The following is a 14,606-nucleotide window of genomic DNA, read 5'->3' as shown; positions in this document are numbered from 1 at the left end:
TCTCGGGTTTGGTGGGATTCCTGTGGGAAGAAAATTCAAGCCAGCAGCGGGGACCTTAGAATTTATTTGTTGATAATGATCTCGTCCACCCAAAGCCTGGATTTCATTGTCAGCCATCTCCCCGCCCCATCCTAGTGACATCAAGGCTTAAGGGGCTTGAAAAATATCTCTTCCTAAGAGGAAATTTAGGTGTTTTGCGTTAGATGTTTAAAAGATAGTCATATTAGCTCTGAAGTTTTGTATGACCTATAATTGTGCTTCATCTGTTTATCTGGTACTTTATATTTTAGATTTCTTGATTCAAGTTATTCAAAAATTTCAATTTTTATGACCAGCAGTTGAGATTTTTTTTAAAAAGTATAGCATGTTGATATTCAGTATTGTTACCACTGAGTTGTTACCTTGTTACCTGGTAATGTATATACAAATAAGTTTGCAGATACACATCGACAGAAACAACTAGTATTGTACTAGTACAGGGTGGCCAAAGTGTGTTCAAACTGTTTCTTGTAGCCAGGCCCTTTATTGAGCCATAACGAATTCTGTAGCAGAAAGAAAGAAAACACACATTTTGCTTCACTTGGTTTTTCTTTAAATATATATATACATATATATGTATTTAAATAACAACATAAATATGGAATAAATACTAATTATAACATCTGTATGTAAACACTTAATTAGAACAAAACTAAAATAAATTGTAAAATATAGTATTGACCAGCAGTAGACTTACCTTTAACTTCTACCATTTTATTGCTCTAAATAGAGAATAGCACATCTTATCTTTAAAATGTTTATATTTAATTATGGTAAAATACACATAAGTTTTACCATCTTAACCATTTTCAAATGTACAGTTCAGTTTTGTTAAGTACCTTCACAATGTTGTAAGTCAGTTTCTAGAACTCTGATATTGCAAAACTCAAACTCTCTACCTACCTATTAAACAACAGCTCTCCACTTCCTTTTCCCTCCAGCCCCTGGCAACCACCATTCTACTTTCTGTCTCTATGAATTTGACTATTTTAGGCATTCATGTAAAAGTAATCATACAGTATGTATCTTTTTGTGACTGATATTCTACTTGACACAGTTCCTTCAAGGTTTATCCATGTTGTAGCATTATGTCAGAATTTCCTTCCTTGAAAGGCTGAATAATGCTCCATTGTATGTATTCATATACCACATTTTGTTTATCCACTCATCTGTTGATGGACACTTGGGTTGCTTCCGCATTTTGACTCTTGTGAAAGATGCCGCTATGAACGTGGTGTGCAAATATTTCAAGACCCTGCTTTCAGTTCTTTTGGGAACGTATTGGGCCCCAACTTTAGCACAGAGATATGTACGTACTCTCTAAGTATTTAAACAATGTGAGAGGGAAGGAGAAAAGGAGGGAGGGGACAGTCATTCCCAAAATTAGGCAGATGATAATCTGTCAGCCATGTAAGCTTATCTCAGTCAGCTTATCTCAGTGTTTCTCAAAGAATTGTTTGTGAATCAACTACATTAGAATCTCCTGGAATGCTTACTAAAAATTTAGATTTTTAGGCCCTTCACTAAACTTCGCAAGTCTGAATCTTCTGTGAGAATCAGGAATTTGCACCTCAGGTGATTTTTACACATACTGAAATGTGAGGTGCAGTGCCCCACTGGCAAGGAGATGTCTCATAATTTACTTGTTGATGCATATGAAGGCCCTGCTCTCTGCTACTTTCAGCCCCTGCTTTCCCTTAAGGCACATTCATCCCAGGCTAGCCCATGATCCACTTTCTTTTCCATTCTGTCTGTATATTATAGCCCAACTAAAAGTTCCATAAATATAACAAAGGATGGCCAGCCCTGAGTTTGCAATCCTCAGCTTTGACCTGGGCCCAGTCAGGGACCTTCCTCCTCAAGAGGCTAATTGGTGATTCACTGTTGCTCTTTACCTGCTTATAGTTAGTAGACCAGTGAACAGATTAGGACTTTCTCCCTCAGACCTTGTGGTGTTTAGTTTTACCTGAGTTCTTAAAGGGACCAAATCTCTTGTCTTACATAAGCATTTTAAGTATGACATATTGTGACGCTCAGGACAGTAATGTCACACACTTATACTGTATAACTAAATGAGAAGTGTGACGTCTTCAGTAAAGCCAACCAGCCTCTTCTGCATTTTGAAAGCAAACTCTTTGTCTTCATCTAGTCATCACATCGTGCCACCTCATCACATCCACCATGTGTGGCTTTGCTTCTAGTTGTGATTTGCAAGTGATTCATTTTTTTAATATCAACTTTTCTTCAAGTAATATTGGTATTTTTAGAAATATTCTCTTCAAACTTTTGTGTGATACAAGAGCATGTTTATATATTTGACTTCCATTAAAAGTAATGATACCGACTGATACATACTTTATTTTTAATGAAGGGACCTGGAGGGAAGAAAAGCCCTAATACGAAGCTTGTTTTTGTTATAGCTGGCCACTTTTTCCACAGTGTGCTTCATTCAGATTTCTATTCCTTAGTTGAATTGGTACTCCCATAATTTTCAGTTTGGGGCTAATTTTTACAACCAGTCTTTGTGATTTCCATTTTCTTGGCTGAAATGCCCTCTAGAGTGTAAATGCTGTGAGGGCAGGAATGGTATTGCTATAGTTCACATGGTGCCCAGCATGATAATATGGCACATAAATAGGTATTTAACAAATATTTGTTGAATGAATGAAACAACGTGAAGCTGATTGTAATGTTTCATATACTGGTTTTATTGTTTCTGCTAGAAATTTTCTTTGCAGTTTTCTGTTACACTACAACTCTTTGATCAATGTAAGAACTCAGTTTCAAGAGATTGACAGCTTACCTACCTAATATCTCTGATTAGACCAACTGATGCTATAGGTTGAAACACACATTTGCTCTCATGGGGTCACTTATTTTTCTGTGTGGAAAACTGACTGAGCAGAACTCCTGACACCAACAAGTAATTTTACAGGTTTATTCTGTTGGTTGGAAAGGAGACCGGACACTCCTGAGTGTGAGTGACTTGATGCCAGTGATCTCCAGCCTAGTTTGCATTATTGGTGATGGATCAATGCCATCATCTTCACCTACAACAGGCAGAACATTTGAGTCTTTGTTTCAGGATACCAGATAAACTGGTAGAGTGAGCCTTTTTTTTTTTTTTTTTTCTATTTACAGATTTATGTTTCAAACCATACACACTGAAAATCCTTTTTGTGTCAGTCCTGTTTGTTTGCAACAGGGCCTATAGAACCTGTCAGTGGACTGCTCAGAGCCGCCCTTTGTGTAGAGCTTTCTTTCAGCATCATTTTGGGATTCAGGGTCAGGAATGATCAGCCCAACGTACTCTTGCAGTATGTAAATTTACTCTGATTTAAGAAAGCTATTAACAAAAAACCTTTGAATGCATATTTGTACAGCGTGATACAATATTGTACAAATGTACAAGTACAAAGTTAATTTGGCCTTTTGAGTTTCTAGTCTTCCAGCCTAAAAGACAGCTTAACTGTTTAACATAGTGTTAAATACTTAATTGATGTTTTTGGATTGCTTAAAATCTTCCAGAAAAATTTTTACTCATAGCTACAAAATGACAAGACTCAGAACTAAAGAAATCTGTGGAATCCTAGGACAAGTTAATTAAGAGCAGGCCAGGAGGACTGATCAGTGCGTCTGACTTCTGTTGGATTTGCTGGTATTCTTACTTCTGTGAGTCAGTGCCTTTAAGTGTCCAGTGTGACCCTAAGCTTTCAATGCAGTAAGCAAAGTTTTAGCTGTATGATTTTTAATAGCAGTCATAATGTTGAAATCTAACATGATGCCTAAAAGTTGTATATTAATACGTGTTAAAATTAAAATCCACACTGATATCTTATAAAATACCTTGCCTGTTTTACCGAACCCTTAATTTTAATATTTCTTCATGTTTTAACAACCATTTATAATCCTTTTTATAAGCCCTTAGTGAGTGTGTGTGTAGAATTATCTTCCTCATTGTCCCTCTCCCACATACAGTTGAATCAACAGATGTTTACTTGAGTATTCACTTCATTATCAGAATGATGCCAGTGTGTTAGTTGTAAGCATCCTTAACGAATTTGGGTGTAATAATTTTGGTATGCTAATTTAATATGTTCTTGGTGCCATTTTAATTTGTTTTTCTTTCATTCCTAGTTAGCTTGAACCTTTTCCTCCATTAGTTTGCTGACTGCACTCCTCCCTCTATGGCTGAGGTGTTCCTATTCTTGGCTTATTTTCTTGTGGGGTCACAGTTGTCTTCAGAATCCTGGCCTGACTGCAGCAGGCTCCTGGGCAGGGCATGTCTTCAGCAATTAGTACTTTGGCTTTCTCTTTATCCCTCCTTTCGTCATTATAGTGGAAAACAGGGAGCAAGTGCACAGTATTAGAAAAAGTGGAAGGGAAAATGCAACTGAACTGGAGGAGACTTAAATGTAAAGCGTGTGAAACTGAGTTGGATAACTTCACTCAAGTTTTGATAAGTAATGGGAAGCTGCATGGTATTATGTGATGATTTGGCATTGTCGGCAGACTTGGATTCCAGCACCAGGTCTGCCATTCTTAAAAGGATATAACAAAGCCTACCTCACAACACTGCCACGGGCACTAAATGAGATAGCGGGAGAGGACTTCTTTCACCTCTGCTATGCTGAAGATCATGGCAACCGCTACTCACAAGGGCAGAGCAGCAATTGACACCAACACCTGACAAAATGTTTATCTTGCCCCGGCTTCTCTCCCTTCTTCTCTGAAATTAGTGTTTAACATGTTTTCTCATTTAATCTGTATAATAGCTTTATTATGTATCATGATTCCCATTTTTCAGATGAGGAAATTGAGGGTCTGAGAAGTTAAGTAACTTGCACAAGGTCATGGATTTGGTAAAGGATTTGGGTTTTGTTCTTTCATTTCCAAAGCCATTCTCTTGCCGCAGTGCCAGGCCGCCTTGGATAATGAGTGTGTGACTGAAGAATGAAAAGGAGTTAATGGAGGGGCCATTCCACTGTTCTTTCCACTACTTCACTTGGTGAATGACTAATAAGCAAACACTCCCAGAGGGTATTTGCATTTTAAAAGAGGAGCTCATTAACCCTAATGAATCTCTAATTGGTAGAATTTGTGGGGGAGATATTTCTAAGCACTGGGGCTTTCTCCTGCCTTCAAGGTGTCTGGCTATCCTTTTCTCCTCTGTAGATTATCAGCTATTCTGGAATCAGAATCATGTAATAGAATGCAGTCCATTCTGCAAGTCTGCCCCAAATGCAATTAAATGAATTAACAGGGAGTTGTGAAAAGAATCATCTAAAGGAAAATAAGTGTGAGTTAACATTGTATAAAATGAATGTTCAAGAGCTAAATAACACATTTGGCAATGTTGAGGGTCTTCTTAAAAGTCTGGTAAAAATAATATATTTCATATTCAGTTTTAACTTCAGCAATGTTCTATCAGCATTTCCCATAGTGTGTCACTCTGCAAGATGTTTAATAGGTATCCAATGAATAAAGTGGCTTTATAGTCAAAAACATTGGGAAATCATTTTTTTACTTTCTTTACTGAAGAGTTTCTCAGAGCCTTTAATATGTTACAGTGCATTGGAAATCGTTGTAAGGGAATGCATTCTGTAGCTTTTTCTCATACTTTTGACCACAGAAATATTTTTTCCATGCAAACCCCTTGAAACTAGTGTTTTGTAGACTGCATTCTCAGATATGAAGTTCTAGATAATTCCTCTCCAATAAAAGAAAGAAAACAGATTTCTGTATTCACAGCTTTTCGTATGTAGGCAGGCTCCAATTCTGTCCATACCAGCCCATTCCCAGTCTTGTTGGACTCTAGGGCGTTCCAATAATAACACCCTTCTTACCCAGATAAGATCTGGCCAATTTAGTAAAAAAAAAAAAACAAAACCAAAAAACAGATGGAGACCAAATTCTCATCTTTATTGCCTATAAAGCTAGTGTTGAAGAATGTGGCTTCCATCAAGGAGCAGATGGGTTTCCTAATCTGAACCCCAGAATTAGATTGAACTCCATCCTGTTACAGGATCTTCTGGGCTGGGGCAGGCTTCCCCAAGTGGGAGGAGGCCCCTGTGGAGGGTCAGAGCAGACAGAGCCCAGTTCTCTCTGGTCCTCCCCACGAGAAGGGGGAGGGCAGAACCATGTGCAGCTGAGTCTTTCCAGATCACCAACCCGGGGATTGGAGAGTGGACGGAGGCTGGGGTGAATGTTACTAGAGTTTCCTCCACATTGAAGGAGGCCTAAGGAATGAAGGTGCTCCCTTACTCACCCACCACCCCTCCCCAAAACAAATCTCCTGCGGTGGTCCAAACAGGCATTCAGGTTCCCCCTCCCATCACTGAGGGTTTCTGCTCTTTTCACTTTCCCTTGTACCTAGTGCTCGCTCTTCATCACTTTTCTCCTCTCCCTCGACCAAATTCACCAGTAGAATGGGATCATGATGATATGCTAATGATGTCCCTTTCTCATTTCCTTATGTAACATAATTCAGCTTTTTATCCTAGAAAAGGTGGAGTATATATATATTCTCTAAAACAGGGATCTGGAAACTACAGCCTGACTCAACTTGTTTTTGTAAACAAAATTTTATTGGAACACAGCCACATGCATTGGTTTGTATATTATCTATGGCTGCTCCTGGCTACAATGATAGAGTCAAGAAGTTGTAACAGAGACAATATGGCCCACAAATCCTAAAATGTTTACTATGTAGCCCCACTAATCTAAAATACAGATGAATTTCACTTCAGTCCTTTAAATTCTAAAAGAGCTTCATTAGTATGCATATACGGCCTTTCTCGTTTACTCACTCTAAATAAAAACTACACATTAAACCAAGAAAATTGCATAGCTATAGTTTAAGAGGGATTTTGCCTCTTATAAAACTGTTTCCAGCCTTTCAAACTTATGGGAAAGTATCAAGGGGACCGTGTGTGTGCCTTGAAGGACCAGAAGGAAGGACAGAGGCTTGTTCTGATCAGGAGTATTTGGCATTATCAGCGGAAAGGGAAGAGACCAGATAACCCATGGAGCCTGTGGAAGAAAAATGGAGTAGAGAGAAGTGTTAGGGGGGCCCGTGGGGTTGGACCAGGTTTCGGAGCCCTGGGCTCTTCTTCGCACTGATCCCCAGTTTAGGAGCTCGATTCTCCCCACCTCAGCCACCATCCGTTGGAACCTTCCACCGGACCACACAGTCCCCCCAGATATGTCAGGAGACTGGGCTCTGCTCCCACTATGGCTGACTTCTACCTGGGAGACTTTAGGTGAGTTCCTGAGTACCTCTGCCGTCAGTAAACTGTGGAAGGAGGGAAATGGGGAGGATGTCTTGCTGCGCCGTAGTGAGAATCAATTGTGGTGTTATAAACAAGACATTATGAAATGTAAATACTGTGAACATTTTTATTGTTTCTTTTCATTTTCTTATCGAAGTATAGTTGATTTACAATATGCCAATCTCTGCTCAATCTCTGCTCAACTCAGTTATACACATATAGACATTCTTTTTTTGTATTCTTTTCCATTATAGTTTGTCCCAGGAGATTGGATATAGTTCCCTATGCTATGCAGTAGAATCTTGTTGTTTCTCCATTCTACATGTAATAGTTTGCATCTATTTTGTTGTTTTTGTCCTTCCTTTTAAACAGCTGACTTGCAAATGAAATTTTTGAATCTATACAGCACATAAGTTAGAATTAACTGATGTCTGAAAACTAAAGTACCTTATTTCACGTTCATCACATGCATCTTTATTGTTGAAGTATCTAACTTTCATGTGGGTTATAACAAGTTAGAGAAAATAATTGAATTTTTACCATGATCAAATAATTCTTCAGTGGGAGGAAAGAACTTCAAAAGTTATATTTCACTGTGACCTGTTCTTTTCTGTTTGTTGTTTGTGTAGTTTTCAGTTTGTGCCTTTGTTTATAGAGAATCATCTCGCAGATGGCATTTCTCCTTGTAATCAGTTATTGTCCTGAGTCATCGCCAGATATGGCATTCCAGGAAGTAGTGATTGTACAGTTGCTTCCAGGCAGATGTGTTGTGTGATGTCAAGAGCACTGGCTGATAACCTTTCTGGTTATTCAGGCAGTAGGGAGAAATGGAGAAAGTGTGGTACAGATACACACCTTGGAATTAGAAACTGGCAAAGGAAGCACAGACTTTGTGCTGAATGATTTCAGCCAAATAGTGTTTGTATGGCTAGGGGATGGCCCAATAATCATTTTAAAAGGTGAAAAAATATCTTTCTTGAGTAAATGACCTTTCATATTGGATGTCACATACTTCCGTATCAACCTCAGGCATGTGAGTTATTAAACACACCTGACCTCAATATACAGAGACTTGCATTACCTTGTCTGCTCATGCTGTTGTGGTCTCAGTGGTCTCATTGCCTTTACCCAAGCAAACTAAACAACTTGTGCATTGGTTTTGCCATCTGTGAACTGGGGGTTGATTAGCTTATCCCTAACTTTCAGAGACAAGGGGGATTTCTGAAAATAAGATTCTTCCTGATGTGCAAATAAATGGTCAGTTTAAACAATAAGTTTAAAAAATCAAAATTGTTGTTTGACATCCTGGGTCATGAATGTAAGTTGACATAATTTTTCACTTAACAACTATTACCTCTATTATCCTATAGATGTAATTTAAAAGTTCCTGGGCTTCCCTGGTGGCTCAGTGGTTGAGAGTCCGCCTGCCGATGCTAGGGGACACGGGTTCGTGCCCCGGTCCGGGAAGATCCCACATGCCGCGGAGCGGCTTTGCCTGTGAGCCAGGGCCGCTGAGCCTGTGCGTCCGGAGCCTGTGCTCCGCAGCGGGAGAGGCCACAACAGTGAGAGGCCCGAGTACAGCAAAAAAAAAAGAAAAGTTCCTAATGCTTTTGTTTCAGTATGATTCTTTTAAAAAATCATTAACTGTTTTTTGTAGGTTTGTTTTTTTGCGGTACGCGGGCCTCTCACTGTTGTGGCCTCTCCCGCTGCGGAGCACAGCCTCCGGACACGCAGGCCCAGTGGCCATGGCTCACGGGCCCAGCCGCTCCGCGGCATGTGGGATCCTCCCGGACCGGGGCACGAACCCGTGTCCCCTGCATCGGCAGGCAGACTCTCAAGCACTGCGCCACCAGGGAAGCCCCATTAACTGTTTTTAAAATCTAACAAGTTATGCTCCAAGTACAGATCACTAATAACAATACATCATAATGGTATTTAATAAATTTGCCTTTTAAGTTTCACAAATGTGTTTTAGAGGAAAAACACTAACCGTATGCTCAAATAAAACTTTTATTACATACCATTTAGTATTATCACAGTTTTATAGACTAGAAACTATAAATAGAAGTTCACTAATTTACTCAGCTTTTATGGAACACCTACTATGTGCTGGGTTCTGCCCACTAGTAATAATGCTGTACTTAGCTGAGAACACAACTTGTAGGCTGGAATATGCATGATATGCTTGGGTTTTAAACATTTGGGGGATTTCCTTTACCTTTAAGTAAATAAACTACCAACTTAATTCTTGCTTTATGGTTTTAGAATTTAACAGAATTTTATTTAATTCTTTAAAATTTTCACAGGCCCCTTTCTTGACTACAGCCTGGTAAACTAAACTTTCGTGTTTCACTGTGGAAAAGTTAAGCCCAGCCCAGACTTTCATACTTTGTTACCTCCAGTGAAGACTGTGACTTTCCCTATGTTAACAAATTCCTAACCTTTAGTGTCAGCCAAGTCATTATATATGAATTTTGTAATCTTCCCTGTTGTAGGCATTCCTGAGCTGGCTTAATTTTATGGGAAGAGCAGTTTACAGATTACTAAATTAACCTCTCATTATGCTTTTAAGAAGTACGCTGGGGCTTCCCTGGTGGCGCAGTGGTTGAGAGTCCGCCTGCTGATGCAGGGGACACGGGTTCGTGCCCCGGTCCGGGAGGATCCCACATGCCGCAGAGCGGCTGGGCCCGTGAGCCATGGCCGCTGAGCCTGCGCATCCGGAGCCTGTGCTCCGCAACGGGAGAGGCCACAACAGTGGGAGGCCTGCGTACCGCAAAAAAAAAAAAAAAAAAAAAAAAAAAAAAGAAGTACGCTGATTGTTTCTTTACCTACCATATGTTAATCACAGATTATTAGTTAATAAATTATAATAGGACAGTAATACATTAAATTATGCCTGTACTTACCTAACTATATTTCTGTCTGTCCTATGTCCTTAGAGGCAGCCTAGTCACCAACTTTGATTAGTAATATAACCCTCCCAGGCACCACCTTTAGGAATCAAACTGTTAACTGAATGCTAATTTATGAATTTGTTCATTGTTCTTTCCTGCTGTAAAAATTGACATATGGTTAATTACTACAAGCAAACATATATAGCTACTCTGAGGCAAATCCACAGAGACACAAGTAAACACTTATAAAGAGTAAACCTTATTAAAAAACAAATTTGAAGGACAGTTATTCATATTATAAAGGCTTTTTTTTTTAAGACTTTTTTTTTTTTGCGGTACGCGGGCCTCTCACTGTTGTGGCCTCTCCCGTTGCGGAGCACAGGCTCCGGACGTGCAGGCTCAGCGGCCATGGCTCACGGGCCCAGCCGCTCCGCGGCATGTGGGATCTTCCCGGACCGGGGCACGAACCCATGTCCCCTGCATCAGCAGGCGGACTCTCAACCACTGTGCCACCAGGGAAGCCCCAAGACTTTTAATGTTTGAAAATAATTTGCTTTATCTTCAAATTATAAGTTTTCCTAGTTTATTTGAAGTATGACTTGATTTCCAAAATATAAATTCACTTGATTTTTCCAGAGTAAACCTATATAAAGCAGGATACATTTCTGGTTTAGATTGTATACCTATGTATTTACGGATGATTCTGTGACCTTTATAAAATTACTGTTCTTAAATATTAACTTGTTTACTTTGTAACAAAGGAAGTAGTAATTGCTTCCACAGTGTGAAACATGCGAAAGATATTTCAAATAAATAGTAGACAGTTTGGCCACAGTGGTATGGTAAAGTTTTATTTTTTTCTTTTGTTTCATAGGAGATACACCTCATGAGCAAAGAGTGGCAGCAAGAGGCAAAACTTCAGACATCGAAGGCAATGAGACTTTGGAGGTAAGTGAAACTCAATGAGTCCTTTTGGGGTAAAACCGAATAAGTCAATGTGATTATGTACACCGCTGAGGATAAATAGTAACTTCCACTCTTGCTATGCAAATAGGTGCCTAGGTATCAGGAGAACAGGTGATCTGCTGAAAATCAGGGTATGGCAGGCAGGAGTGACTTCCTAAATGCTAAGCTTTTCCCAGTGCTGCTAATGGAAACTCTGTTGGAAATAGAGGAATAGAACACTGAAGTTAAAACATTTGAATTATTTTTACTTGAGAGATTATTTTCTATTACATTTGAATAAATAGGTAATATATGAACCTATAGAGAAAGGTTTGAAAATAACTTATTCAGAACTGTCCTACATTAGCATTTCCACCATCAAAGTACACTCCTTGACATTGTTTGGTAAAAAGACTAAGGCTTTTGTTCTTTTCCACCTGAGAAAATTATTTGTTCTTTGTGGGTATGTGAACGTGTAGTTCACATACTTTCATATTCTGTGTAGAAACATACTAACCTTATTTAATCACTGAAATAGTCATTTTTAAGACTTTGGGGGAATGTTAACTATTAGAGTGGAAGAGATATCCTTGGATTTTGAAACCTTCTATGTGGTGACACACCTCTACTTATATTCTACATGTAGAACGTGAGGGTATTGCATACCACTGGCGTGACATCAGGGAACCTGACCTGTTTGATTCATCACCGTATCCGCAAAGCCTAGCACAGAACAGGAAGTCAAAAATATTTGTTAAATGAATGAATGAATACAATCATGAGTTATAAATAGAGAGTAATAGTCATCTTAAGAAGAGAGATTTTTTTTTTTTTTCGGTACGCGGGCCTCTCACTGCTGTGGCCTCTCCCGTTGCGGAGCACAGGCTCCGGACGTGCAGGCTCAGCGGCCATGGCTCACGGGCCCAGCTGCTCCGTAGCATGTGGGATCCTCCCGGACCGGGGCACGAACCCATATCCCCTGCATCGGCAGGCGGACTCTCAACCGCTGCGCCACCAGGGAAGCCCAGAAGAGAGATTTTTTTGTGTTTATATTTTCCACAGTGAGTAAATATTTTATAATCAAGAGAAAAACATTTAAAGAAGTTACATGGGAAGTAAATTGATGTAGAAGAAGAAAAGAGCCATCTTTCCCATAAAACTGTGCATTGTTGTTTTTTTATTAATGCATGCAACAAATATTTATTAAGCACTGACTGTATTCAATGCACGGTGCAAGGGGCTGAGTATATAGTACTGAGAAAAAAGATACAAGGACAAAGAAAAATTTCCTGTCTATATGTTGAAGCATCTTGATCTCTTTTATGTATTCAGATATTTATTGAGTACTGAACATAAGTAGCATCTTTGATAGGAAATAAAGGTTGATATATTTGAGCTTTAGGAAAGAACCACCAAGATGTTTTAGAAATCATCCGTGATTACTTGAATTTAACTGCTTAGTTATGTATGTGATTCAGTGGAAATGTCTGCGGAACTCAATTATTTTTCAAAGTCGATTTATTGATAGGAAGAATTCCAAGATTAATTTTGAAGGAAAGAAACTTTTGAGAATAGATCCTCAGAGATTTGAAACTAGCTCATTATTGTGCTACTTCCTAGTCTCTCCACTATACAGTCAATTCTTAACCATTAAGACTGGATTTTTATACTCATGGTATAACAGATAAAAGTGCCTTCTCTCTGAATAGTTGCTGGGGATTGGGAAGACACCGTTTGCTCTCAAAGAGCTTACTGATGTAGCAGAAATGAAATAGGGAGACTCCAAATGAGATGACAGGGTTAGGTCAGTACAAGAGGGTAATACTAAAATACTTTTAGAGGCTAGTGTGATTCACCACAGAAAAGCCAACTAATCACTTATCCCCACCTTAAGTGTCCAAAATGGAATTTATTATTCCTTGCTTTAAAAATCTAAAACCACAAACATTGCTTCATGTTTCCTACCCCTCCCCGCCCCATAATCTACCTTGACGGGTCAAGATGAGTCTTATCTAGTCTCATGGTTTTAAAATCTTTGAAGAGTCTGATGACTTCCAAAGTATATCTCCACATAGACCTCACCCCAGAGCTGTAGACTGTATCCAGCTGTCTACCTGCCATTTCACTTACAAGTTTCTAAACAGTTCAGCCTTTACTTGAGCAAAGAAGAACTATTGATTTCTGACCCCACCACCCTGAAGCTTCTCTCTGCTCAAGTTTTCACCATCACTGTTTAATAACACCACGCTTTATATACTGGTTTAGAATCACACCCCCTGAGGTACCCCTGGTTCCTTTCTTTCCCTCACAGTCTACATGCAGTTCCACCCGTAAGTCCTATCACCTCTCCTTCTCTATATCCAGACTCTAACCCCGTCTCAACATGGGCACTGCTAGGAATTTAAGCCACCACTTTCGCCCAGACTCTCTGCCTCCATTCTTCCCCCTTAAGTCCGTTCTCTTCACAGCCCGCAGAAATTGAATCAGGTCACATCACTCCTTGGCTTCAAACATGCTGGCTGCCCACTGTAACTGGAATCACTGCTAAGCTCTTTACAGTGGGCTACAAGGTGCTCCATGTGCTCTCAGACTTCATTTCTCTTCATACCCCAAACCCCATCCCTGTCCACCAGCTGCCTTTCTGTCCCTTGATCATGTTAAGCTCTTTCCTAGCTCAGCCTTTTCGTTTGCTACCCCTTCTTTACTGGAGCCTCACTTGCCTGCCCCCTTATCATTAAGGTCTTAGTTCAAGTGTCAGTCTTCGTGAGGACCTCAGCTAAAGTGTCTCTTCCCCCAGTCACTCTCACGTAACCCTGTTTTATTTTCTCCATCACGGTTATCACTATTTCAGATTATCCACTTGTTTACTGTCTGCCTCTCCTGACTACAGTGAAAATAGACTGTGGGTCTAGAATAATGTCTGGAACATAGAAGGTGCTCAATAAACAGCTGTTAACTGATAATCTAGATTTCATTGAATGTCATCATCTGTCTTGGCAAATTAAAGGCCTAAAAATGTCATTTGACTCATTCTTCTCAGCCCCCCTTTATCAAATCTGTCATCAAGTCCTGTTGATTCTTGATGTTGATGTTCTTCTTGATTCAAATATCTTCCAAATCTGATTCCTCATACTCCATCCTCATCTGTCCACTTGACTGTTATTAGACAAGCAGCTTCTTTCCCAAATCCCTTTCTGAAAAAGAACAGCAGGGTTTTTTGTTGTTGTTGTTTTGTTTTTAGTTCAGGCCCCCAAATGCCTTGAAATCTACAGAATAAAGCTTAAACCCAAAGCCCTGTTCATGTGTCACCTTCGTTGTGAACTCTTTTCCCTGCTTTCCCAGCCAGAGATAACCCCAGAGTCCTTTTACTACTTGTGTTGTCTTTTATGACTTCACTATAGTGTGAGTTCCTGGAAGGTGGAGACTCCACCTTCTTTACCTTTACAGCCTCTGCACA

At 39.6% G+C, this 14,606-nt stretch overlaps 1 protein-coding gene across 3 annotated transcripts in view; it reads left to right on the top strand.

The window, feature by feature from the left end:
* UMAD1 (UBAP1-MVB12-associated (UMA) domain containing 1) overlaps positions 1 to 14,606 on the top strand; it is a 247,208-nt gene that overhangs the window by 153,666 nt on the left and 78,936 nt on the right. For all 3 annotated transcript variants that reach the window (XM_067746322.1, XM_067746323.1, XM_067746321.1), the window contains one exon: positions 11,079 to 11,152. In XM_067746322.1, the coding sequence (XP_067602423.1) occupies positions 11,079 to 11,152 (74 nt within the window). The remainder of the gene's footprint in view (positions 1 to 11,078; positions 11,153 to 14,606) is intronic.

This window comes from Pseudorca crassidens, chromosome 8 (genome assembly GCF_039906515.1).
Source record: "Pseudorca crassidens isolate mPseCra1 chromosome 8, mPseCra1.hap1, whole genome shotgun sequence".
Classification (NCBI taxonomy): domain Eukaryota; kingdom Metazoa; phylum Chordata; class Mammalia; order Artiodactyla; family Delphinidae; genus Pseudorca; species Pseudorca crassidens.
Note: the sequence above shows the minus strand (reverse complement) of the source record. Positions and strands in the feature narration are given on the sequence as shown.